Below are 27,985 nucleotides of genomic sequence, written 5' to 3' on the forward strand. Positions count from 1 at the left end.
ACCACCGCCTTCCTTCCCGCCCGCCCCGGCCCCGGTCCCGCCCTCGCTCCCCATTGGCCGGCGCCTCAGCGAAGGAGGCTGGCGGCCGGCCGTCGGCAGGCGCATGCGCGTTGATTGCCTGTCCCGGTTTCCTGTTTGTGTCGCTCCGTTTCCGGGTCGGCGGGGGAAGCGTTCGGCGGTCGCCGCCGGGGCCGCGGCGCTGCCTTGGGGGGGGGGGGGAGCGGGGCCGCCGCCCGGGCGAGGGGCAGGTGGGAGCGGGGGGTGGGGGAGCGGCGGCATAGCGCGGCGGGGGGGGGAAAGGGCCGCGGGAAGGCGGCGGCGGCGGCGGTGGTCTCCACTCAGGCCTGTGCCGGCCCGCTGCTGCTGTTGCCGCCGCCGCCGCTCGGCCGATGCTCCCGGGGCGCCCGCCATGGACAAGATCCTGGAGGGACTGGTGAGCTCGTCGCACCCACTGCCGCTGAAGCGGGTGATCGTGCGGCGGGTGGTGGAGTCGGCGGAGACGCCGCTGAGCCAGGCGCAGTGCCGCGCCATGTTCGCCCTCAGCACCCGGCTGGTGCTGCAGGGCCCCGACACCTTCCAGCGGCAGGTGGGGCGGCAGGTGCTGGAGGCCTACGGCCGCTACCACCGCGCCGAGTTCGAGGCCTTCTTCAACCGCGGGCTGGTCCTCGGCCTCCTCCAGAGCGGCTACGGCGAGCTGAGCAACCGCGACCCCGCCATCCTCGACTACATCCAGGCGGGACTGCGCCTCATCATGAGCTGCCCCTCGGTGCTGGAGCTCTTCGAGCTGCTGCAGGTGGAGGCGCTGCGGCTGGTGTGCGAGCGGCCGGCGCCGCCGCTCTGCGCCCGCCTCTGCCAGCTGCTGGGCGACTTCCCGCAGTGCCTGCCCCGCGGCAAGAAGCTCTCCCTCGCCTTCTGCCAGCAGCTGGTGCGCAGCATCGCCCACTTCCAGAGCCAGGGCAGCCGGGAGGCCGAGCTGCGCCTCTACGTCTCGCAGGTGACGCAGGTCAGCGGGTTGCTGCGGAGCGTCTGGAAGGCTGAGCCTGACACGCTGCTGCCCTCCCTGCAGGAGCTCTTCGCCGTCATCTCCGCCGCCGGTGAGCGCCGCGGGCCGGGGGGGAGGCGGGCCGGGTGCAGGGTAGTGCCGGTGCAGGTTTGCCAAGTGGAAGGAAAAGCCCTCCCGCCAGCCTCGATGGCTGTGCAGGCATTGCCTTGGAACCGTTGCTTCCTTGCCTGGGTGCTAAAATGCAACCTTTTGGCCATCGAGAAAGCACAGGCTTTCCCCACTTCCATGCACACACACACACACCCCCACACCCCCCAAAGAAAAGCTAGAGGGGAAATGGTGATTGACTTAGCTGCAGAGCAGCATGGTTTCTGGGAAAGCTCCTGTTGCAATGCTTTAAATGATACACTGGAACGGAGATTTGGGTGTCCAGTTAGGAAAAAAAACCCAAACCTCTCAGCATCAAAAGTTACTCTTTCTCCTTGCTCCCTCCAGCGGGATGCCTTAGGTCTTGGAACTGTTTAGTTTATGAAGCTGGGGTGTATGTAAGGAGTCTATCAAATCTGGGTAACGTAGGAAGGATTAGCTGCCTGAGTAACATAGATACGATTGTAAACAGGTCCTTTCTGACCTCAGGAGTCTTTGAGATACTATATTAACTCACATTGGAAAGTGCCTTTGCTGTTGAGACACCTGGGAAACTTAACGTTGTATTGTAACTGATATGGATAGGAGGCCATTGTTGAGATAGGACATGGGAATACCAGCTGCATTGGATCCCCAGGCTTAACCTCACGTATGATAAACAATTGTGTGGTACTTCTTTTTAGAAAACAATCCCACTTCTCGGTTCTGTTAAGGTGGAAGTTGGTAGCTTGTCACTTTCTTGCATGGATATTAGATGAACAAAAGAAGTTTGTCATTCAGTGCTATTTGTTGTCCTTAATCCATTGAAACTTTTAAATTTTGGTTTGGGTTGTGATGATAGAATGTTAGATGTAGGATAGACTCATTGTCTCAAAACTTTCCAGCTACAGCAAAGTTGTAGGAGAGAAGACAGCATATTTTTTCTGTGCAGTTTTCTTTTTAGTTTCTTACATTATGTCATGTTCAACTACTACAGATACTTCATTCGAACCTTCAGTTGCATTGGCAAGTCTTGTGCAGCACATACCATTACAGATGATTACAGTACTCATCAGGAGCCTTACTACAGATCCAAATGTGAAAGATGCAAGCATGACTCAAGCTCTGTGCAGGTACTGTCTTTCATTGTAAAGGGGAGAAAAGTTTCTTTATACTATTCTTGCCTCTTTTGAAGTTGTCACTTAGGTTCCATTAAAAAACCAACTAAACAAAAGCCATCAAAACAGAATACCATTTTAAAAGGGTTTTTTAAGTTATGCCGTTTAGCATGTTAAGGTAATATATGTTTATGATGCTACGGATGTTACTGGCATAGCTTCAGTTTTAGGTTGCTCCCTTTGTTGCTAATGTGCTTCTTTCTCATGCTTTGCCAGGGTAGCTGAAGAAGGTTAAATAGAAACTAAGAGGAAGCCGGCTGTGTACCTTTTAGATGACATGTTTAGATCTCCCACCTCATGGGAGATGGCATAAATCAGAAACTTCACGGGGTTTAGAGTCAGGCTGAGAAACAAGGCCTTGTTTTCAGATGACACTTTCTGCTTTTCCAAGAAGTGGAGGGACTCTCACATGATTGTCTTACCCATCATCTCCTCCTCTGAAGAGAAGAGGCAGTTAGAAATGAGTTTTTACTGCTTAGTTTTGGGGAGTTTTTCTGCTTAGATATCTTCATGACTTTTTAGTAGGATTCACAGGGGACAGCCTCTATTTCCATCTTCACTCAAGCCTCCAGAGGTTTTTTGGATGTTCTTTGAATAATAGAAGAATAGGAATGATATAAAAACAATTGCATATTATGCTTCTTGTCCCTAACCTAAACATGAGTAAATGTTGAGATTAGTAGCACTGTTAAGACTGTGGTACAGACTGCAATCTTGATTAGTATCTTCTGATATGTAAATTATATTGATGCAGAAAAATGACAATGGGAGAAAGATAAAGACCTTGAAGTTTTGAATAACTTTGTTTATTTAAAGCCAATGGAAGAAGCTGTTATTGAGCACTAATAGGTAGAAAAATGAGTAAAGCAGCTAAACGGGAGGCTGTTAGAAATTTCTGTTTAAAAAAAAAAGCATTAGTCTTTCAACTAAAAATTTAATGTCTGCTATATTATTTTTTAACTATATCCATTTGAGTGTAGTGTAATACACAGTCATGTAGTGTAGCACTTGCATATCTTGGTGAAATACTGAGGGTTTTTTCACACTGAAAACATTCTTTCTGTTTACATTAAATTGAGAAGCTGTATTTCATTTGAAAACATAATTAATGAGAGGAAGCAACACTAATATTGTAATTTAGGGTAAGAAGTATTGCTTAGGGACTTTAAAAGAATCTGCTTGACTGAACAGATTTTAAGAAGGCTGTGTGCCCAGTCTAAAATTCGAAGCTGGGAAATTCAGAAGGATTTGTGCATGCTTACGGTTTGCCAGTAATGGTGATTAATTTTCATGTTAGTGTAATTTCAACCTTTATGTTGTATTACCTGTTTCAGCATGATGTGATCGTGTAATTGTTGCATTAGAATGGCTTCTCTGTATGCCTCTGCTTAGGGAAGTAATGCAGTGCTGGGCTTTGGGTATAATAGCAGTTGTTATTATCAAATAAGTGCTCTTTCGTACTACTGGGCATGTGGTGGAGTTTTTGCACTGCCCTTTCAAAAACAAGAGGAATCTTACTTACCTTGTTCATTCTTTGAAGTAAGACTTAATTTTAAGAGCCTCTAGTTCTGTTCCATGTAACTAACTTTTTAGATACCCCCTGTTATTTCTGATGGTAGATACACTCATGTCAACACTGTATCCAGTTTCTTTTTCTACTTCTGGCAATCCTCTGCAGTAATTACTCTCTTGTGGCTTATAGGAGTAATTGTAAAGAGGATAACACAACTGGAATGTCTGGAGCACCAAATGACAATGTTGTCATCAGGCTTGCATCATTCCCAGGAGATGCAGAACTCCAGGGACAACAAGGTCTCCTGACGAGGGTCAGCAGAGCTTTGGTGACTGCAAATTAGAAACCTTGTTGCTCACATCCTAAGGATAACTTCTGTGATACTGCAGAGTCTGTCGAAAGTTGAACACAGATTAGTAAATAATCTGTAATTAGACTGATAAACTGAATATGTTCAATGAGGACGTTCTGTTAGGCACAGGTTCTTATAAGAAAGGGTGCTTGGTTTTTGGCATCGTTGACCTGTTCTCAGTTGGCTTGGCTGTCTTGTGAAACCTTAGCTGAAGCATCAGTGAGGAAGTGCAGAAAATGGTTGAATCTCTTCTGGGATATATGACTACTTTAGTGTTCTACTTCAGAGGTCTCAGAGGAAGTTGATTGCCTGTACTCAGTGTCCTGACAAGTATAATGCTTGTTTGCACTTATCTTTGATACCAAGTGTCTTTGTTAAGAGAAACTGAAAATTCTGCTGAGAAACTCCAGATGTGACCAGGCCATTTGCCCATTTTTTGGCAAAATTGTAAAATATTGTAAAAGGTGTTAAATTTTTTGGAGGGTGCCTGGTAGTCTGAGGATCTTTTGTATTCGGGTTTTTTCTAATCTGAGGCATTTGCCTGAGCTGCCAGATTCTTTGTCTGATGTGGCTAAGAAGATATTTTTGTGAAAGAAGTTACTGTGTGAGGTTGCACAAATAAATGTTGTTTTCTGTCCAGAGATAACAGAAATGCTATCCTTGTTAGGCACATATATGGATAGCAGACCTGCTCATTTTAGGGTGGTATGAGGCAGAAAGTTCTCTTGAGGCCTCTAAGGTTCTTTTAATCTGGTCAAACACAAAAAACATCCTTTTTGTTTTTATTCATGATCATCATGTTCCATATTAATATATCTGCCTTGGTATTAAAAATCCACTCACTGGTTCAATAGAGCAGGAGCCAAGTAAATGCAATTCAGGGAGGATTTAGTAACCAAGATGTCTAATCTTCATCTGCCAGATCTCAGATGTGATGCTTTTTAGGACAGTCTCAAGCATGTCTGCAAGTTTACTTCTGTTTCCTCTTCTGGCTTTTGTTTCTGCTCTCAAGAGCATTAACTCTGCTTTTAAGGGCAGAAACAGATTTTAAGGATGGGAATTGTCTCTATCAATTATACAGTGAATGAGGCTTCTCTTTACAAGGTTAATCATACTGAAATGATAGCCGTTGTCCTATCAGTAACAATGTTGAATAGCTTAGAAGTTTATTATACTGACTAGAGATGACACAGGATGGCCTGTCACATAACCACAGCAGTGGGATGGAACACAGGGAGCCCAAGCTCCCACCTGAAAGCACTGGTTTTCATTTGGAGTTTGAGAGTCAGTGTGGTTGAAAGTGTACATGGTATAAAGATGGTGATCACATATTTTGGAACAGTGGTTCTAATGGAGGGCTCTACAGAATACTCTTTACTTGTCTAAAAAATCCAGTAAGAAAACCATATATATTATCATTAGGCTTAAATTAACTGTGCAGGTGTTTGTGCCCCTGCTGAAAATAACAAGCCTACAAACGGGGGGGGGGGGGGCGGGGAGGTTTGAAAACAATATGACAATGAGGTTTGGGGCCTGTTTTCAGGTTAAGGTTAATCCTTTGCAGGCAAAAGCAGTTTTGTTCTACCTTTTTGACTCCCCATTTTAGAAAGTATACGGAAAGGGTTCTCAATAAACATGTCTGAATTTTACATCTTGAGGAAATGACAGCTTTATTTGAATTCAGAGTAATTGTTATGATGTTGCTATGTATTTTCCCAAGTTGTTGGCTTTTTTTCTTGTAGTAACATGGAAGAAACCCAGTAAGATCTGTGCCTGATTTAAAAAAGGCAGTCCTAATGGTTCCTTATTTTAGAGAAACTTTTGAATGTTATATGTGCAGATAGTACATAATTCTAAGACATATACATTTTAGAATGTGTGTGCTATGCATTTTTCAGATCCAAGTTACAAACTGTGTAAATTTTAGGTTGTTTATGGTAATACAGCATGCCCTGAATGCATGTCTGGTGTTGCTAAAGACCGTGGTTTCCTTCTTGCTTTGGAATCTGAGGACTGAAACCCTGATTTCAGTCTGTTTGGAGCTCTTGTAATCTCTAGGAAGAACATGGGGGCTGATAGTTCTGCTCCAGATTGGTAAACACTAACTATGCCTATTCATTGTGATAGTGACTGATTATTAGACTGGTTACCTGTAACCTGTGCAGTTCTGGGCTATAATCTAGCCTCTTAAAAATAATTAATCTTTATGAGAAGCTTTTTCAGAAAAGTGAAGAAATATACTTCTAACTTCCCATTTTCATTAAATTATAGAACATAATCATAGTATTGCATAGATGGAGTGGAGCCTTTGGGATTCATCTGGTCCAATCCTGCTCGAAGCAGGGCCAGCTTCAAAGTCAGCCATTGTTGCTCAGGGCTTCGTCCAGTCTAGTTAAGAGCTTTCTGCAAGGATGGAGTTGCCTCAGCCTTACTGTATAGCTTGTTTCAATGTCTGACCACCCCCAGGGTGAGAAATTTTTCCTTCCACTTAATTAGTGGCACCTCATCTGGTTTCAAGAAGGGGATCTTGCAGAGATTTGAAGAAAATCAGAAATATTGCCAAGTAAATTCTCAGAAGAACAAAGCTTAAATTTAATGTGTTAGCTGGTACTACCTTATGAGATTGTCCATGTCTTAGAATTGCTTCAGCTAATCTGTCTGTCTGCCTTAAGTATCAGGGTAAATCGCCAACTAATTTAGAAAGATGGAATACCCCTACTTTCTGTTGCTGATATTTCACTATATTTTCTGCTCACAGGTAAAGTCCCTTCACTTTTCCTTTTTCTTAGCTGTAGTGAAGTTCTTCCTTTTGGGGCACATGTAGACCCCAGGCTGCTGATAACTATTATACCATCCCTATAACACCTGCTGCAATGTATTTAAAATTACTAGATTTTTACTGTTTTAAATGAGAGTATTTGAGTTGGCTTCCAGCAATGTAAATTTGAAAAGGAAGCCTCTTCAATTTAGAACGAAAGTTAATAGTTGGGTTTGGTCTGGTTTGGGGTAAAAGATGTAGGAGAGGAGCTTCCCAGGTACAGGCACTTTCTTACCTTCAGAAATAAGTTTTTGCCACAAAATAAAAATGTTAGCTTAATGTGTATAAAACCAGGATTCATATCCTTAAATAATAAGTAACAATATACTTAATATTTAATTTTATATGCTTATATTGGGAGCAGTGTTGCATTTACTTGTAATGTATTAAATAGATCATTATTAATTACAGAATTACTTGAGATATAATCAAAATTATTTTACTACTTGCCTAATATTCTTGCATTACTACTTGTAGGTATCTGTGTAAGTGTGTAACTATGTGGGTAATATATATATCTTTTTGTTGAGAGAAAAATTAGTGGCATGCTGGATTTTTTGTTTATTTTTTATTTTTCATTAAACTTTCAGAATGATTGATTGGCTGTCCTGGCCTCTGGCTCAGCATGTGGAAACATGGGTGATTGCACTGCTGAAAGGACTGGCTGCAGTCCAGAAGTTTACCATCCTCATTGATGTCACTCTGCTTAAGATTGAATTGGTATGTTGGAAAAGAACATTCAAAATTGGGGGGGGGGGGGAATTTGTAACAGCTATGCAACTGCATATCATCTTTTGTATTGCAACATATATTATCTTACTATTCTGCAAAGATGATGTAAATGTGTCTATAGTTTTCAGATGCGTGTAATGATTCTGTGTCTCTCAAATGGTTGTGGTTTTGGAGATCTGTTTACATTTTTTACTGAAATTTCACTCTCTAGATATACTGAAATAAATGTGGGTTTTTTTAGGTCTTTAATCGACTTTGGTTTCCTCTAGTGAGGCCTGGTGCCCTTGCCGTCCTTTCCCACATGTTACTTAGTTTTCAGCATTCTCCAGAAGCTTTTCATTTGGTAAGTTACTAAATAAATGGTTTTCCATTCTTCGAAAATGTCATTCTTGTGTGATTTCTAAAGCGGATGTAAAGAGTAACTGAATTGATGCGCTTGGGTTTCCTCTTTGTTTCAAGATTCCGGAATCAGATTTCTGTGGTTCAGAGACCACTAGGCTTTCTAAATTCCAGGTTCGACCACTTAATCTGTAACTGTAAACGAGCATTCTTGTTCTTGGTATGTGCATACTTCTGGCAGTAGTATCTGGGCCCCGCATTCTGTCTCTGTGTACTCTAGAAATCCATTTTATGTTGTGTGAAGACTACTGATGAGGTTGGGCTGCAAGAAGACATTCAAGCACACCTATTTGGGGAAAACAGATAACCGATTATCTGTTCTGCATAACCTAGTCACCCTCGATAGGTGCATGAGACCAAGAAGTATTTCACTTTAAGAAAGCCACACTACCTATGTTTCAGTGTACATATGGGCAAACTAAAGGGTACTATTTTTAATGGCCACTCTTCAAAATGCAGTTCACCAGTTAAAGCAGTAGATATTAGGGTATGACAATGACTGTTCGCATTAGTACAGCAAGATGTATAGTGCCTTCCCTTTTCTCATACTTGGTGTTTAGCTTAAAGTTTAAGTGAAATGAGTCTTTCGGACTTAACTATAGTAACAGCATGGCATGCTCTTTCTCTAAGCTGTCTGCAAGGCTCTTAGGCCTGAAGGGATCACAAACTCTTTGATTAGTGTCAGAGCAATTGCCTTACACCTCTTATGCTGCTTTTTTTAATGATAGAGGTCTGAAGTTTCTCTTCCCTCCCTCTGCTGCCCTAATCTTGGCCTAGGATAGAAATTTGAGTCACGAATGAATCAAGTAACTTTGAATATGCTCAGAATGTAAATATGTTGTATATTTACTGTCTTGCTTTTCTTCTTTGTTCCTGAGAGACACAAAACATTAATGAGAACAACATAAAATATGACAAGACCTGTTCTAGAAATAGATGTTTGCTTTAACAAGGAAAATTTCTACCATAGGCATAAAAATCTGTCTTCAGGACTTCATTGTGATCATTTTCCCTCCATTTTAAACAACCTTCTTCACCATCATTTTTTTGAGCTGCTGCTGTCGTTTAGTATCCTATGATATTTTCCTGCACTTAAACTGCTTGTTTACTTTTATAATAAATGGTCTGAATGTAAAATGCACCTTTGATAAATATGAAGGAATTTATTTGCAATGAATCTGAGTTAACGTTCCCCTTCCCTATGCTTGAGCGTTGTTAGCGGAAGTCACTTAGGTTTTTTACGAAAGAAAAACACTCTGCCTTGTACTTGCGCTGTAGAACATATCATGATGTGTACTACGGAATTCTAAAATCCAGTGACACATAAAATTTTAATTCAACCTCAAGACAGAAGTGACACTTCTGCATGTATTCAAAGCGTAACTTTTGGTATTAAGCAGCATACCCTAAGTAAGAATTTCACTGTCAGTTTGAGAGAGCTGAGAAGCTGTACTACTTCTAGTGTTCCCATGTGATTTGTCTGTGCAAAATTATCACATATCAGATCTATTTTATACAGATCTCATTCCTGGAGCTCAGTAGTTATTTTCTCATTGCTAAATACCCACATTTATGAAGTGAAAGAGGGAAAATTTTCATTGCAACTTTCACTGCTGACTCTGTAGTACATTGAACACTTAATCTTGGTGTTTTCATTTTTAAACAGTTGATATCTTGCCTACCGAAAGAGTAGGGTTTGTTTCTCCAAGGTGTAAAAATACTCAGAGAACAAATTATATTTGCAAAAGTGCCAAATGAGTATATTGCACCTGGCCGCTTTTGCTTTGGTGTTTTGAAGTGTATTAATTCTTGTAATGGGTATACTTTCCTAAAATTATGATATTCTTATAAATTCTGTTCTGTTTCACGTCTTTACTTCCAAATAATTTGTAAGCTAATTGGTGATGAAATTACTCCATCTACTTCTTTCACAGTTAATCCATTTTGATCACTTGGAAATTTGCAGAGGTGTCTAAAATATTTTGGTTCACCACGAGAAGTCCCTACTCCTTGGGACTGCATTGAAATAACTTTCTAGTTGATGTTTTAAGACTAATATAAAAAAAGTCTCATGCATTTAAAAATACAGGCAGAGCTACGCTGAAGAAGGGGAAGGAGGTGGAGTGAACGTTTCTGATTTATACCCGATTTAAGATAGTAATGAATCTGACCTAATCCTCAAATAGATTACCATGTCTATGGTAAGCTTTTTTTAAGCTCATAGTAAATTACTGTCTTGGTTTATTGAGCCTAGCTCCCTCACTAGGTGGAGCTGTTAGCCAGTTTCCATCTTGTAAGCTGAAATAGCATGAGTGTATTCATTGGCTTCAGATCCCAAGCATTAGATTCTGTTTAAGGAAAATTGAGAGGTTTGTTTTAAAAACTATATCTGTGAAATTATTACAGGATACTGCACTGCTAGTGGTGGCACAGAAGCAAGATGTTTGCTGTTCATATCCTTAATAAGATGAGTACTTAAGACACATGACTGTTTAAAATCTTAACATGCATTTTCTAAGTTCATAAAGTTCCAAAACTTGATCTGTGAGCTACAGAGAGCATTGAATAATTAATTATGCTGTTTGAAAATTGTAATGAGTAAAGAATAATGCATGTTTTCCAAGTCATTGTTTCTCAACCACTTCTTATTTAAGAACAAAAGTTCCCCTGTCATTTGGTTTGTGTAAAACAGTAAAGTTGTTTTGAGAAAAAAAAACTGGAAAAATGCAATTAACACCCTCTTTGTTTGTTTGCGTTTCTGTTCAGATTGTCCCACATGTGGTCAGTTTGGTTCACTCCTTCAAAAGAGATGGCTTACCTTCCAGTACAGCCTTTTTGATGCAGTTGACTGAGTTGATACACTGTATGATGTACCATTATTCAGGATTTCCAGAGCTCTATGAACCCATTCTGGAAGCTGTTAAGGTATATTAAGAATATTAAGTGGAATGTTTTTGTTTTGTTTTCCCAAATATGAAGGCTATAATGCCATAGATATAAATTCCTTAGAACTTCTGTTAGGAGAAAAGAGCTAACATAATTTAATGTCAGTTCTAACTGTGTTTGGAATATGCTAGAAAAATTGTCCTGAGTGTCCATGATATGATTCTAGCAGACTTTAAGAAAAGCCTGAAATGAGATCCTTCTTAAAAGCACAGTCTAATTTCTTAAGCCTCATGTAACCAATAATGTACTCTTGTGAGGTTTATTGTAGGCATTTCATCTCAACCTGAGCTAGAAACTGTAACTCTTCAAAAAAGTTCAGAGCACTGATAGTATTGAAGAGAAGTAAGTTCTGAGTGGTACTTGGCATGCTGTTCATCTTTGGCTAGCTCCAAAACACCATTATTAAGCACTACATCTTAATACTGCAGTCGGTATTGCATGCCTCTGTGGGTAAAGGATGCTGGCCTATGCTGTTTCAAAGCAAAATTTGGCTCTTTTAGGTAAATATTTAAGTGCATAATGTACTTAAAAATAAACAAACAAAAACAACAAAAAAACCCAAACAAATAAAATAAGATTGGGAGGGGGAAAAAAAACCAACAAAACAAACAAAAAAACCCCAAACCTAAAACTGCTCTGGTATTAGTGCCTGTTTTAGTAGCATTAGTATTGCAGTTAAATGTTTGGACACTTAAAAAGCCCCAGCCAATTTAATTTCAGGTATTCTGGACTTCATTCTTTCGTTCTTACGTTTTGATTTGGCAGAGCAGGACTGTATTTCTAGCAGAATAGAGGATGCTTTAGGGGTATACTAAAGCTTGAAATTTGAGAGGTAGTTTTTGGCGGCAGTAAGGATTCTGTGAATATGCAGGTCAAAGGTGACTACTAGCCTCTTAATCCTTCAGTTTGAGAGTTGAGTCAAGAAAGCTTTGAAGAAGTGGGTTTTGGTGGGTTGTATCTTCTAGGCTGTCAGGGATAGCAAGACCCTGAAGGAAGATATGGGAGAAAGTGAAGATGTAAGACTGCTGAATGGCAGGACCTGTTACAAAAAGAAATAAAAAAACCTAATAAGTGTGCTAAATGTTTCTCTTGTAGGATATGCCCAAACCCACTGAAGAGAAGATTAAGTTGATTCTCAGTCAGAGTGCCTGGACTTCTCAGTCCAGTTCTTTGCCATCTTGTTTATCTAGACTTTCTGGAAAATCTGAAACTGGGAAGACGGGTCTAATCAATCTAGGAAATACTTGCTACATGAACAGTGTTATTCAGGCACTTTTTATGGCTACAGAGTAAGTCCTTTTTAAGAGCTCTTTTCATTGCAAATTAACTATTGCAGTTGCTGTATTCTTGCTTTTCACAGAATATTAACACATTCTGAGGTCTCTCGGCTTGCTAGAGCTGAGTGGGTTTCTTTGCCCTCAGTTACTGGTTGCTTTGTTAAAGTCCAGCTCCATGAAACTGCAGTTTTAGCCGTCAGAAATCCTGATCCTTCTGTCCAGTGTCAAGACAACTGCCTCTTTCCTCACTGTCCTTGCTCCCTTCAGTATTGTAAAAGTTTATGGTGATGCTTTTGTTATAATCTGGAAGCTCCTGAGAAAAAATTTTGTCTGTCTATAGCCCATTCTTACTAAAAAATGTTTAAATAAATAGGCTTTTTGCAGAATTAGTTGCTACTGTACAGTAGTACAGTAGTTTTGCATTCGCAGGTATTTGAAGGGAAGTGTTGCATGTTTTGCTTTCATTGAAATTGAAGTAATTAGCTGAGCTGTTGTGATCACTGCCTTGTTAGAAATCTAGCAAGGAAACTAATGTCTGTCTTTTTTTTCAGTTTCAGAAGATATGTTTTATCTCTGGATCTAAATGGGTGTAATTCACTAATGAGAAAACTACAGCATCTTTTTGCATTTTTGGCCCATACCCAGGTATGTTAGTTTATTTCATCTGCTGTTTTTTAAGCCTAGACCTATACACCAAAATTTAGGAACAAACATGATGCCATGGGAGTCCTCTTGAGTATATTAAAAATAAAAATGATACATTTGTAGGGGAATGAGGCTGCCTCCAAATGTTCAGATGGTGTGGATGGACTTAGAGAAATCTGTACTTCATAAGTGGAGTGTCTTAGCATTGTGTTGTTTTTATAATTGTTCAGTAAGAGGTTTTCTTTGAGAAACCAAAAGGAAAGAATCCAGATAAGACCTGACTTGATATACAAGCTGACTTTATGTAACTTTTTCAGATAAACTGTGAGTTTCTGCAGTGATTTTTACACTAAATTTTATTGTAGTTCAAATTCTAAAATGAACTTTATTAAATGTACAGATTGTTTGCTAGTGCTAGAAGGACATAAGACACTTGTGTTCTCTGTGATTAATCATAACAAACTTGTTGTGAAGGGGATGATGTTGGATCACCTTAAAAGTAAATTGGTACTTATGAAATACTGGTGTTCTTCTGAAGAAATAAAACTTTTTTTAAGCTTGCCAGCAAGAACAGTAACTACTGTTATGCATAACACCTGGTTTGCACTCACTATGCATTTAATATTTGCCTGCAGGATCCACTACTTTTATCTTTGTACTAGAGGTGATTACTACAAAATTGATGGCGCTCTCTTCCTATAATTAAGTGGCTTAAATGTTTATGTATACCATGTGTTTCATACAGTTCCTCTAGAATAATGTGGTCCAAAGTTCAGTGGTCAGTATCAAAATAATATAACCAACTTTTTAAGTAGTTCTTACGTAACCTTGTCTGTCCCTCTCTTACGCAAACAGAGGGAGGCATATGCTCCTAGAATTTTCTTTGAGGCTTCCAGACCACCATGGTTCACCCCTCGATCCCAGCAGGATTGCTCAGAATATCTCAGATTCCTGCTAGACAGGTATAGTTATTGTGCCATTAATGGGAATGAATCAACAATCTTATCACATAATGTTGAACTCTTAGGAGCAGTCATGCAACAGTTCCACTGCATGAGTGGGGACCAGGAATTTTGTGCCTCATTCCTGACCGTCTCTGGTTTTCTGTATGGTCTGTGAAACACTTTTCTTCATGGGTTTAATCAGCGGTAAAGTCTGGATACCATCTTGTATCCACATCGTTTAACACAGGTTAGAGTGGTAGTAATGATCCGTTTTTAGAAACTTAAACTTGGGTGTTACGTTAGAGTCGTGGTCCCATTGTAAAATTAATGTGGTTGCTGAAAGCAGTTCAGTCGTGCATCTGGAATTTCATGTTGGTGGAGATGGCTATATTTCATACAGGTCAGAAGTCATGAAGAGATGTATGTGCCAGTTTAACAAACAAGCAAATTAACTGTGGCACAGGTAAAACAAAAATACCTACGTTTATTAGTAGCCCTCCTTAATTTTGGCTTGCTGACATGTGGCTTAAGCAGTATTGCTTTATGACACGTTTTACTTCTGGAGAAGTGTATATCAATAGTGAAAGTGTGCTCTGCCCCTCCCCACCCCTCCTCCCTCCCACCCCCATCTTGGGTTTTGTTTTTTTTTTTTTCTTACTGTAGTTTCTTAACTTTCTTGGCTACAAAATCCTGACCTTTTATTTGGAAATAGTCTGGCACTAGATAAATAGCTACTTGTTCTCTTAAAAAATCTGACATCCAGAACCAGTCATCTGGAGAACTGACTTATTAAGATAATGTAGTGCTAAATAATAAAAACGTTGTTTGTTATGTTTTTAGTACTTGCCAGTTCTCTCAGTACGTCCGTTGTGTTCTGATGTATGTAATGAAACCCATGTTAAACGCATTTGTGCTTCTGTCATACTGTGTTTTGGATAGTACTGACCTGTGTGGTTCAGCTTGCTTATATAAAAATAACAAATAGCTTTTTTTAATGTAAGACACTTCTAGATGTTTAATCATCTATATTTTTTAGCATAACTGGAAAAAAGTCTGAAATGATGCAGCAATGTTTGTTTGGAAAATCGCACAGCTACTTGGGTTTATTTTTATTTGTTTTCAGGCTGCATGAAGAAGAGAGAATGTTGAAAGCATTGTCTTCAGCAAAGGCTTCTGAAAGTATAATGAATGAAGAGCCCCAGGCACAAGAAGCTGTCCATAAAGCACAAGTATTTACTGAAGCACCTGGTATGGGAAGTGAAGAAAAAACTCTGATAGAGATGATGTTTGGAGGAAAATTGAAGACTACTATATGCTGTTTGAACTGCAAAAGTATGTCTCAAAAGGAAGAAGCTTTCACAGATCTTTCTCTGGCTTTCTGTCCTCCAACTTCCTTGGAGAACGTTGGCCCAAAATGTACAGAACATTCTGAAGTGAAAGACGACTACATGGTGCAAACTAATACTTCAGCAAGCAGTCCTGCTGGAGAAACAGCTCTCAATAATTTGGAAGTGAATGGTGGATGTGACACAATAATGAATGAAGGAACCATAAAAGATATTTCTATTGAGCCAAACTCTGAGAATACCACAAATTCGGAACTCAACAAAGTTCAGTTTAATAGGGATATGTCTCAGAGGCTAGTAGGTAAAGACACCCTGTCAGTTACAGACTTACTGAATTATTTTCTGGCACCTGAGATCCTCAGTGGAGACAATAAGTATTATTGTGAAAAGTGTGCCTCTCTTCAGAATGCGGAGAAAACTATGCAAATCATTGAGGAACCTGAATACCTCATTCTCACTCTTTTGAGATTTTCATATGATCCAAAGTGTCATATAAGGCGCAAAATCTTGGACAATGTGTCTCTGCCACTTGTTTTGGAACTGCCAGTCAATAGAGCAGCATCCCCTGTAGCTGTACTTTCGGGAGGCTGGTCTGTCGGTGTTGAGATGTCTGACATCGGAGAAAATCTTGCTAAAAAACTGAAGCCCTCAGGTGCTGATGAAGTGACCTGCCCACAATTGGTGCCCTACACATTAAGCTCTGTGGTGGTGCATTCTGGTGTATCCTCTGAAAGTGGACATTATTATTCATATGCTAGAAACGTTACTGGGTCAGGACCTTCAGGGCTTTGCCACCAGTCTACAGCTCTTTCTTTGGTTTCTCCTCAGCATAAGTTGTTGACAGAGGAGAGTCCTTGTACTGTTCTAGAAAATGAGCTGGACACTGAGATGCCAAGAGAATGGTTTTTGTTCAATGACAGCAGAGTGACATTTACCTCATTTCAGTCGGTCCAGAAAATTACCAGTAGATTTCCAAAGGACACTGCTTATGTTCTGTTTTACAAAAAACAAAATAGTACCTGTGGCTTCAACACCAATTTGGCAAATGGACTCTGGGTAAATGGAGACCCTCCTCTACAGAAAGACCTCATGGATGCAATCACGAAAGATAACAAATTGTACTTGCAGGTAAGACAGAAATTGTATAACAAGAGTGGTCTTCCTAAAACTCTTTAAGAGACAATCTAAAAGAAAGAAAAAGTTAGCTTCTAAATGGTCTGGTATATTAACCTTATAAATTACCAATCTCATTTCCATCTTGATGTTGTTAGACAGGTTTCATAGCGAGGTGGTCACCATTAGATGGGAAGTGTCAAAGAAAATGGCTGAAACTCCTTTCAGTTTAAATTTTTAGTGGACACACTTGCATAGGTAGTTTAACCAAATGTAACTTTATGCAGGAGAGGCTTTTTTGAGCAGTTCTAATTTTCATTGCCTTAAATAATAAGAGTAGCTGCAGTATACTTGAAAACTTCTTAGCGATGTTTCTATGAGTGCATTTTCGTTTGGAGTGAAGTTTTATTTATACAACTGTACTTATCCAAATACTAGAACCAGTACAATGAAGACCAGATGCTAGAGACTAGATTCTGCTTTCCCCTTGCTGCTGATTTGGCCTCTCTCTGTGGGACCAGCACTACCAGTTGCACATTCTGTCTGCTCCGAGAAATTCACCTAGCTGAAGTTGCCTCTTCAGCTGCTGTGTTTGAACAGTGTAACAGTAAAAGTGTGTTTTACTGTGTAGCCCTGTAAGACTTCCTGTAAGAGTTCTAGGCCTATTCAAATTAGAAAAATTAGGTAAATTCAAATTGGAAAAGAACAGCCAAACTCACTGTGGAAAATCTGTTATAATAGCTGCAGGTATTACAAATATAAACAAGAGAACTGAGAGTTGACTCTGCAACTCTGCTGCTATTCTCAGACTGTGTGGTTAAAGCATTTGTGTCCTAATCATCTCTGGTTGTATATCACCCCTCCTCTTGGCTGTACAGGCTAGCACAAAACATGGCTTCTTTAGCAGCAGTCTGAGATTACAGAATCATAGAATGGGTTGGGTTGGAAGGGGCCTTTAGAGGTCACCTAGTCCACCCCACCCCTGCAGTGAGCAGGGACATCTTCACCTAGATCAGGTTGCTCAGGGCCCCGTCCAACCTGACCCTGAATGTTTCCAGGAATGGGACATCTACCACCTCTCTGGGCAACCTGTTCCAGTGTTTTGCCACCCTCATCGTAAAAAATTTCTCCCTTGTATCTAGTCTAAATCTACCGTCTTTTAGTTGAAAACCATTACCCCATGTCCTATTGCTACAGGCCCTGCTAAAAAGTTTCTTATAAGCCCCCTTTAAGTATTAAAAGGCTGCAGTAAGTCTCCCTGGAGACTTCTCCAGGCTGAACAACCCCAACTCTCTCACAGCCTGTCCTTGTAGGAGAGGTGCTCCAGCCCTTGGATCATTTTTGTGTCCCTCCTATGGACCTGCTCCAACAGGTCCATGTCTTTCTTGTGCTGAGGGCTCCAGACCTGGATGCAGCGCTGCAGGGTGGTCTCACTAGAGCAGAGGAGAGGGGCAGAATCACCTCCCTCAATCAGCTTGCCACGCTGCTTTTGATGCAGCCCAGGATACCATTGGCTTTCTGGGCTGCAAGTGTACATGTCAGCTCATGTCCAGCTTCTCATCCGCAGTACCCCTAAGTCTTCCTCTGCAGGGCTGTTCTCAGTCCCTTCATCCCCCGGCCTGTACTGATATCTGGGGTTGCCAGGACCTTGCACTTGGCCTTGCTGAACCTCAGGAAGTTCTCACAGGCCCACCTCTCCAGCTTGTCTAGGTCTCTCAGGATGACATCCCATCCTTCTGGCATGTCAGCTACACTGCTCAGCTTGGTGTCACCAGCAGACTTGCTGAGGGTGCACTCGATCCCTCTATGTCACTGATGAAGTTATTAAACAGTACTGGTCTCAAGGGGCACCACTTGTCACTGGTTTCCATCTGGACATCGAGCCGTTGACCACTACCCTCTGGATGCAACCATCCAACCAATTTCTTATCCACCGAACAGTCCACCCATCAAATCCATCTCATTCCATTTAGAGAGAAGGATGTTGTGGGGGACTGTGTCAAACGCTTTGCAGAAGTCTGGATAGATGACATCTATAGCTCTTCCCTTGTCCACTGATGTAATCATTGCATCATAGAAGGCCACTAGGATTTGCTCTTGGTGAAGCCATGCTGGCTGCCTTGAATCACCTCCCTGTCCTCCATGTGCCTTAGCAGAGCTTGTAGGAGGATCTGTTCCATGATCTTCCCAGGCACAGACGTGAGGCTGGCAGGTTGGTAGTTCCCTGGGTCCTCCTTTCCAGCCTTTTTAAAAATGGATGCAATGTTTTCCTTTTTCCAGTCACCAGGGACTTCACCTGACTGCTGTGACTTTTTAAATACCATGGAGAGTGGCTTGGCAACTACATCAGCCAGTTCCCTCAGGACTCTGGGATGCATCTCATCATGTCCCATAGGCTTTTGTATGTTCAGGTGCCTCAGGTGGTCACAACCCTGATCTTTTCTTACAGTGGGAGGTACTTTGCTCCCCCAGTCCCTGCCTTGCAGTCCATCCGCTTGAGAGGTGTGGGAAGTGAAGACTGAGGCAAAGAATTAGAGTACCTTAACGCTCTGTTGTTACCAGTTTGCCAGTTTTGTTCATCAGGGAGGGTGCGCTTTCTTTGGCCTTCCTTTTGTGGCTGACATACCTGTAGAAGCCCTTCTTATTATTCTTTGCATCCCTTGCCAACTTCAGATCCAGCTGCATCTTGGCCTTCCTGACCCCGGGCAGTGTCCTTCTACTCTTCCCAGGATACCTGTCCCTGATTCCACTGCCTGTGCATTTTCTTCTTGCCCTTTAGTTTGACCAGCAGGTCTCTACTCATCCATGCTGGTCTGTGGCCTTCCTTTCCTGATTTCTTACACCTGGGGACTGAGAGCTCATGTGCTCTATGGAAAGCATCCTTAAAGATCTTCCAGCTCTGTTCTGCTTCCTTGTCCCTGAGGGCAGTTTCTAGGGGGGTTCTATTGACTAGCTCCTTGAAGAGCTGGAAGTTTGCTTTCCTAAAATTTGGGGTCCTGACGACTCTTCACCTGACCCATGTCCCTCAGGACTGTGAACTCCACTAGTGCATGATCACTGAAGCCCAAGCTGCCTCCAATCTTAGTATTTCTGATTAGCTCACTTGTGTTGGTGACCGTCAGGTCCAGTAACTCATCCCCTGTGGTAGGGCTGTCTATTACCTGGCTTAAGAAGTTATCTTCAGTGCATTCCAGGAGTGTACAGCTCACTCTGCTACTTTTCTAGCAGGTGTCGGGTGGTTGAAGTCCCCCAGCAGACTGAGAGTGTGATTCCTCCTGTAGCTGGAGTAAGAAGGCTTCGTCAGTAGGCTCCCTTTGATTGGGCAGCTGGTAGTAAACACCAACCATAAGGTTCCTTTTGTTGCCTTGGTCTCTAATTCTTACCCATAAGCTTTCAGCCTGCTTGTGGCTATTCTTCAGAGACAGCTCTTCCCAATTCATCTGTTTCTCCATGTAGAGGGCAACCCTTCCACCTGTCCCTTCTGAACAACCTGTAGCCATCAATAGCCACACTCCAGTCATGGGGTGTGTTCCCTCCAAGTTCTCAGTAATGGCAACTAGGTTGTAGCTTTCTAGCAGCATAGTGGCTTCCAACTCCTGTTGCTGCCCATGCTGTGTGCACTGGTGTGGAGGCACTTCAGCTGGGCCATTGGCTGTGTCACCTTCTTAGAGGAACACCCTTCAGTCCCTTTGAGGTATTTCACTGGTGCTCCCCTGTTTGTTGGCTCCTATTACCTCAGGAGCCCCTGACTGCTCTCTGTAAGACTTCCAAGTGTGCTGCCGGCATGTCTCAGAGCAACAGGCTGAGGGCCCTGGCTAGCACCCTGTACCTCTAACCTTGGCGTGCCATCCCACAGCTTGTCATAGGTGAGCCTGATATTACCTCCCTTCATCTTCAAGTCTAGTTTAAAGCTCAGTAAATTGAACCCTGCTGGCTTGTGAGCAAAGACCCTCTTCTGCCTTTGAGAAAGATGAGTCTCATCTGATGCCAGGAGGCCTGGCGGTGTCCTTAAACCTGGCCCCAGGGATGCAGCAGGCTTCCTGAAGAGGAGGGTCTGTCCAGCATATTAGACCCTCCCCATTCCCCTCAGAAGCGAGTAACTTACAACTATAACGTGTATTTTCTTCCTCATGGGGGTGGTTGTGATACTGGGGGATAGGTCTTTCTGACCTTGGCAACACCTGGTGTAGATGGACCACCATCCACATCATCCAGCGACTGGTCTTCCACATCCAGAGCCTCGCAGCTCTTCTACAGAGGCACCTAGGAAGGTGAGGTGGGCAAGGAGCGGGGTTGCCAGCTGCACCAAGTGTGGACTGGCCTCCAAGATAATGTCATATTTTCAGTCAGAATTGCTGTGACTTCCATTAAAGCATTCATGCCTCAATTGTGACATTTAAAACTCCAAGCCAGATTGCTTTGTATTTTAGGTATATAATTATAGCAGCAACTAGGTAATTGTGGGTGGGTGGAGCGAGAATCCATTTTTAAGAACGCAGCCTGAAGAAAAGCAGTATAACTACAGTGATATAACCTTTTTTATATAAAGCCAAACATTTAAATGAGGAACGGTGTCATCCACATAGAATATAAACCCTCATAACTCTTCTTATTTGCGTATTTTCCCGTTGAATCCAACGCTTGCAGTCACACATTTCACTGTTATGAACAGGATAGGTGATTACCTGAGTGTGCATAACAGGCATTTTTCAAATCTGGAGATGTTTCAGCCATATGGAGTAAGCAACATTATCAGGATATTGAGAAAATAATTTGTTAAATAATGAAGTTATTCTTAAATATGTTTCTCTGAATTGACACTTTCAAGACCATTTTGATGCAAGTTCTGGAATACGCTAAGTTAGTTACTTTAAGCTTTTTGAATACTGTTGTAAGCCTAGAACTAGTGAAAAATCAATGGGATTTTACAAAAGTTAAGAGTCATTTTGCGCACGTACCCAAAAACTGCTTTTTGATAATCTTCCGAACTAAAGCTTTCTCTACAGAACATGTAGCATATAAAGCATATGCTCATTTTCTTTTACAGCTTACAAGTGAAAGCCAAGTGAGTAGCTTCTTGAAAACTTTTCCTTTACAATTAAAAAAACCATATATAGTCTCCTCAAAATGAAAAAAAGTACTTTCCAAGTGTATAGCTTTTCTTTGGGTTATAGTTGTTTTGGTTTTGTGGGTTTTTTAATTTATGATCTTTTACCCACCTTTCAATTTTGGATTCTTCAGTATTGGCTTTCTTTGTAGTGCTCTACTAACCACAGAGTTGTTGAGATCCTGTCCTTTTCTCTGCTTAAATGAGGCTGATTAGAAAGGCTCAGGGTTTGGTTTTTTTTTTTCCTCAAAATAATACTAACATTGTGATTCACTAAATTAGGTTATCGTATTTTTAAGAAGTTGTGTTTCATTGTTGTTCAGAGTTCTGAACTAGTGTTTTCCTGCTAAGTTAAGATATACTTTTCTGCCCTGAGAAAGCCCTTACTTTTTAGAAGCAGCATTCCAAAAAAATCTCTAGCTTACTGCTTTTGTTTTACTACATGGTAAACTAAAATTTTCTCACTTTAAATAACAAAATGTGCAATATGGGTAGCTCCCACTCCAATGAAAATAATTTAAAATTCTCATTCTGGGAACAAGTGGAAAGGGGGTGGTGGGGGGTGGGGGTGGTGCGCTGTATTATTCTCGGTCTAGAGAACCGTATCGACTCAGGTTTTACTTACCTGATTTTTTTGGGGGGGGATAAATAAAACCGGCCTGAAAACATACAGCACTTTTTTTAGAAACAAAGATATTTCTTGCAAAAATGACAGTGCTGTATGCTTTACTAAAAGAAGTTAATGTAGGTTAATATTAATGAAGTTGAGAGACGAAAGAAGTGTGCTCACTTAGCACAAACTACCAAACAGGAATAAAGGATGAAAGATCTTAAACTGCTAAATAACTTCACTTTTAGCACTGAAGACACAAATAGTGTGTAGTTTTTTTAATACTTTGTCAAGAAACTTCAACAATTGATAACTTGATCACTGCTCCAGATTTCTCTCGTGTGTGTAGACACAGATACCTTCCAACCATTACAGAAAACGCTTTGTACACAGTAGCAATGAAGCTAAGATCATGACTGAGGTTTACCCTATTCTCAGTGTATTGTGGCTGCTTCTGAACAGTATTTCTAGGCTGTTGACAAAAGCTGTGCCTGCAGCTCATTTACACTGTACCGAATGTGATGCACGTCTCCAGAACTGAGAGTCATCCCACGCATGTAAGTCATGTGCAAGGTACTGTGTTGTTGCTGTTCATAGTAACGCCCCTCCTCTTGGCTGATATGTCCCCTTTCTGACAGGAAGCCTAGTGGCAGTAGAACAATCATACTGTTGCTAACAGTATTGTGAAAGGTAATTCAGGACATAAGCAAAGCAATTTAGCTGTATAGCTTTACCAAAAGCTCGTGCGACCCAGTAACTGCAGCAAGGCAAATGAAAATAAATTGTGTTTCTAGCTAAATGTGGGGGGAAAAAAATAACTTAGCTGTAAGTCTCTAGTGTCCTTTTTGTCTACAATTTAAAATTTGATTTAATGTTGCATAATCCACAAACCTATAGTTGCCGTTTATATTCTTTGGTAGTACAGTTTGTTAGGTAAAACTCAACTACTGGGGTTTTAGAAGTATGAAGTTGTCAGAGAACAAATCTCTGGAGGGATGAAAGTGGAGGTGGGAATAAGGAAAACTCCATTTTTGGTTTGGTACTGTGCTGCATAAAACCAAACTTTTCTGAAGTATTTTACAAAAAAAAAAAAAAAAAAGAAAACCAGCCCAGGTACAGCGTAGCGAGTCTCCCACTGTTTGGTTTTGAGAAGAAATTGTCTTCTAAGGTAAGGAGTTTTGCAGTGTAATTTTTAAACTAAACAGACTATTTATAAAAGGCCTGCTATTTTAATCAAAAATTTCTGTTGATTTCTGGTACAAGAACTGAGTTCTTAATATTTACTTGTTATTACTCCTAAATTTACCTAGGTTTCGACGTGTCTTAGAATTCACAGATACATTAGAATCCACATATTGCTGGAGATAGCATAATACCATCTTTCAGGAATATGGCCAGCATACCTATGTAGACAATGTCCTCCAAATATCTTTTATATAACCTTGGAAATGAGTATGCATTTCAGCCTTTAGCAGCGTAAAATAGTTTCAAACTTAGGCTGTGTTTTCCTAAGAGGGCAGAGAAATTTAAACCCACAAGTACTATATTTAGCACCTGTGAAAGTACATGGACGAGACTAAGCTTAGTGTTTTCATGGTAGTATAATGCAAACAGCCTTCCAGGTTCCTGGCTCTTTTCCTTGTTTTCACTAGGAGGTGGAGAAAAGGAACAAATCAAGGTGACCCACGTAATGACTAAAACCCTATTAAAATTTCCTCTCATTGCCTTTAGGGAGGTATGTAGTAACAAAGTGTCATGTGAAGAAGGCTATCGGTGTGAGCCCTTAGCACCTGGATACTTCCATTGTGTTCCCTAAAGAAATAAAGCTTGTACAGGTCTGTCTTTTTCTTCTTGGTCTTCCAGAGCCCAACACCTGCCTTCCCTCCCTCAACTTTTTAAGCTCTTGGCCAAATTGAGAAAGGGATACTGAAGACAAAAAATTGCTGCGAGGTTTATGAAACTAGTTGGCTAGAGACAAAACAGTGCATGATATCTCGTAATGAGGGAAAAGCCTGTGCTCATCCCCTCCTTAGATGTTGAAGAAGCCACAGGGGCATTCAGCTGAAAAAGCAGCTGGCAGGAGGCTATGCTTTCTTGTTCCTGCTCCTAGTGCAGGTACTTTTTCCAGCAGCTGACTCTGATTTTATGGAGTGCTTGACAGTTCCTGAGACTTACTAATGTTAAAACACAGTTAGCATAGCAATAACACTTGAAAGGTAAAAAGCTGCACTGAATGGAAACTAAATAGCTTGTCCATCTTTTTGCCTTTTATCTGAGTATGTTGTTGCTCTATGCAGTTGGCTGAGTGGAACAAAAAAAGTGTCTTTTAAATAATTAATATTGATATAATGGTCTTATCTTTCTACTTGGCAACCAAGAACAAAGGCATGTTAAAATTGCTAGGATGAAAATTCACGTGTAACATATCAAATCCTAATGTTTTGTTAGCTTTTGATCAGCAGTCTAATTCTTTAGTAACATCCCATGTTGCTATAGAACATGATTTTAGCATAAAAAATAGATTTAATTATGATTCATGTATACTTATTGACATTCAGTGGAATTGTACATCTTGGACTGGCTCTGTGTGTTCAACTCGAACAAAGCTGTTCAGACTTGAGTCCAGAAGTTAGTCATGTTGTTTTAAAAGCTGTTTCAAACTTCACTAGAAATAAACTGCTCCAAGGGCTTGAGGTTGGTTTTGGTTTCTTGTGTTGTTTTTTTTTTTAATTGTCTTTATTCTTTCATTTCAGGAGCAAGAGCTTAGTGCTCGAACACAAGCACTTCAAGCTGCCTCGGCCTCCTGCTCCTTCCGACCCAATGGATTTGATGACAACGATCCCCCAGGAAGTTGTGGACCGACAGGTGGAGGAGGAGGGGGGGGGTTCAGTACTGTTGGTAGATTAGTCTTTTGACTATGAAGACAACCTGGAATACACTGGTTCCAAAGCAGCGCAGTACTGCTGAGGACGACTAAAATATTGAACTTTGTCAGATATTGTACCAAGTTTTGAGACTTGATCCTTGTTCAAAAGCAAATGTTGGGGTTTTTTTGGTTATGTTTCATTTGAAATAAATAAGCGCATAATGGAAAAAAACTACCTCTTAAAAATTCAGTTGCTTTTATAGTAAGATATGCTTGCCCAAAAGACAGAAAACGGAGATTTTTAAGTAGTTGCTAATGACATTGCATTAAACCGAACAAACACACTTACATCAGTCTCTAGTGTCCTCGTCCACTGAATTGAAACAAGTCCTTTTTTCACTCTGATGGTATTGCTTTATGTGGAAAGCCTTTCAGATGGGCTAAACCGCATACGTAGTCTCTCACTCCCACCTTATTTACAAATCCAGTACCTTTATGGATTTCCAGAGATGATGCAATTTATAATGAAGGCAATAACTTAAATGTGACATGATACAGTACTTTCCAGATTAAAAATTGTTCAATATTTCCATTGTAAATGTAAAGAAATTATTTATAAATATTTGCTAAGTTGTTTAAAAAAAAAAAAGTGCATGTTCTGTAGGAAAAATGTTTTTAAATAGGAATTGTTAACTTTGTAGCATTTCTAATTGTTTTGAGGATTTTAAAATTATTTCAGGGAATATATCTGCTGTGTGTTGGAAAAGAAGAGATTCTGTATGTGCCTTGCAGCATAACTTCAAACAACCTTTCCGAGGCTGCAGAAAAGGGGGAAAATGTGTTAGTAGTCTATTTTTTTTTTTTTTCTGTCGGTATTAGAAATCAGGACGTTTATAGAAAGCTATTAGGTTTCTAGAAGTAAAAATCCGGTAGTTTGAAATGCAGTAAGTGTGCCCATTATTTTTTGATTAAAAAAAATACATACCTAGTGATCTATAACTTTCGTGGCCTGCACTGCTAAGAAGAAAGCTGGTCATAAATACTGAGCTATGTTTGTGAAATCACAGAGAGGCTACCTGTATTGATCCTTGCTGAGGATCTGTGCTTCTAAGAGTCGTTTGAAGTTTTGCCTTCTGATTTTGCTTGTAGTGAGAAATTTCTACTGAGCTCAGGTTTTAGCTGTCTGCAGAAGACCACCAATAAGATGCTGTCTATGGAGCAGTGTTTGCTTGCTTGTTAGATCAGCAGAGGTTGAGGATCTGCTCTTTTAGTCTTGGCAGAAATAGCAATTTTGGTTTTGATGTGCAATGAGGATGACAGAAGTAAAGGAGTTACACTGTTGAATCTGGTGATTAATTCTTAACTTGAATAATCTTATAGTGAAGTGTAAATTTATTTAAAGTATTTTTACAAAATTCTGCACTGTTTTACTGTGGTTTTATATTCTACTAGGTGACAGAGTGCATCCTTAAAAAGCATGCAAACCTGGCAGGTGTTAGCTTAACTGTACAAAATAAACAGATTTCTTAGAAAATTACTGGTATCAAATATACAAAGTTTAGTCTGAAAGGTAACTTAGCCTGCAAGCTATTTTTATATTATCACTAAAACTATGCTATTTGCTCTGCTATACACTCATCTATTACTGCTCAAGAAAGCTAGAGCAGCTCACTTTTGTTTTTCAATAGTTTCCGAGCCTTGTTTTGAGCATTTGTAGTGCCATGGCTTTGACCTACGCTTTCATTGCTATCTCAATTGTAGGTCTCTGAACCAGGGGTTTGGCTGCGGAAATATGGAGTATTATCAGACTAGTGTGAGGAAAGTTCCCATCTCTTTGTGCTCGGACAAGGTTTTCTTGAAAGCTCACTTATGCCTGAAATTCTGTAACTTCCAGTCTAGGAGGGTTTTTATTTCCTTTCAGGCTTCTCTGCCAGTTAGTTCTGGTTTTAAAATGTTTTGTATGACAGGTTAATTTGGCTTTTCTCTCAAAAATTATGAGGACACACTAAAAAGCTGTCTACTGTTTGCATTACAATAGGAGTGTTTTGTCCCTCTGTATCAATTTACTATTCATTTTAAAACACTAGTAAGTAGAAGCAGGGGCAAGTGTTTTTACTCTATATGAAATCATAATTCTGTAAAGGTCAGTTTTGTTTTTATGTTCTCCCAGTAAAAATACAAATTATGTAGCCCATCTAAAAATAACATGCAGTATGAATTTTGTATACCTATTGTACTATATTTATTTCATGAGGTCTTAGAAGGATTTCTGCACCCTTGTTTGCCTGTTCTAAATTAGGTGTTAAATACAGAAATTTTCTATGAAAGTAATGCCAATAAGGTTGGATCTCCTTAGGCATAAAATGATGGTATGTCTCAAACTGAAAATAATTTTTCTTTCCCCTTGTTGACTTCTGTTGATGCCGTTACTTTGAGTTTTACAAAAAGATTTTAAAATTCAGAATTTTTGTTTACAAGTTTGCTTCCTGACCTGACAACCGTCGCAGGCAGATTCATGCCTAACATGGGAGGTTTCAATAAAACTAGTGAAAGTGGAGAAGTATTTCACACTAACATGTGCGCCTTTTTTATTGTTTACAGTAATGGTTTTGCATGCACCTATCTTCTGGACATAATATAGGAGAACAATGTACATACGACACTTCGATTTCTGTTGTCTGTGAATGAATGCTGGATGGTTTGTTTATTGACCTTTTTGGCTCCATGCTTAATTTGTTTTCTATCTAAATTGAATCAGTAGAAAGATACAAAATACATAGTACTGTTTCTGAAGCTTAGGGGTTTTTTTGTTGCTTCTTTTCATGAAGGATACACTATTGTACCAAACTCAAGGGTGGTATGTCTTTTAAAATCATATTTCCTCTTAACAATACAGATTGTGTTTTGGTCTTTCTTTTAATGGTCAGTGGAGTTGTATTAACTTTCTTCCTTACAGTTCATTTTGTATGGTGTTTTCACGTGGAGCATTACAGTGGATTGCTGTGAATGT

The 27,985-nt window shown here is 40.4% G+C and overlaps 1 protein-coding gene across 2 annotated transcripts; it reads left to right on the top strand.

Annotated features, from left to right (window-relative positions):
- The first annotated feature begins 272 nt into the window (after nucleotides 1-272).
- On the top strand, nucleotides 273-27,889 carry USP38 (ubiquitin specific peptidase 38). Of its 2 annotated transcripts, XM_009500406.2 has the most exons (10): nucleotides 273-1,094; nucleotides 2,127-2,262; nucleotides 7,581-7,710; nucleotides 7,964-8,065; nucleotides 10,888-11,046; nucleotides 12,163-12,356; nucleotides 12,896-12,989; nucleotides 13,845-13,951; nucleotides 15,057-16,407; nucleotides 24,863-27,889. In XM_009500406.2, the coding sequence occupies exons 1-10, from the start codon at nucleotides 410-412 to the stop codon at nucleotides 25,022-25,024; spliced, it is 3,120 nt and encodes a 1,039-aa protein (XP_009498701.2). In that variant the 5' UTR covers nucleotides 273-409; the 3' UTR covers nucleotides 25,025-27,889. The 2 variants fall into 2 exon arrangements, with proteins under 2 accessions (XP_009498701.2, XP_064306314.1); XM_064450244.1 differs by lacking the exons at nucleotides 273-1,094; nucleotides 2,127-2,262 and having other exon boundaries at nucleotides 7,591-7,710; nucleotides 7,992-8,065.
- The last annotated feature ends 96 nt before the right edge of the window (nucleotides 27,890-27,985 follow it).

Source organism: Phalacrocorax carbo, chromosome 4 (genome assembly GCF_963921805.1).
Source record: "Phalacrocorax carbo chromosome 4, bPhaCar2.1, whole genome shotgun sequence".
In the NCBI taxonomy this organism is placed as follows: domain Eukaryota; kingdom Metazoa; phylum Chordata; class Aves; order Suliformes; family Phalacrocoracidae; genus Phalacrocorax; species Phalacrocorax carbo.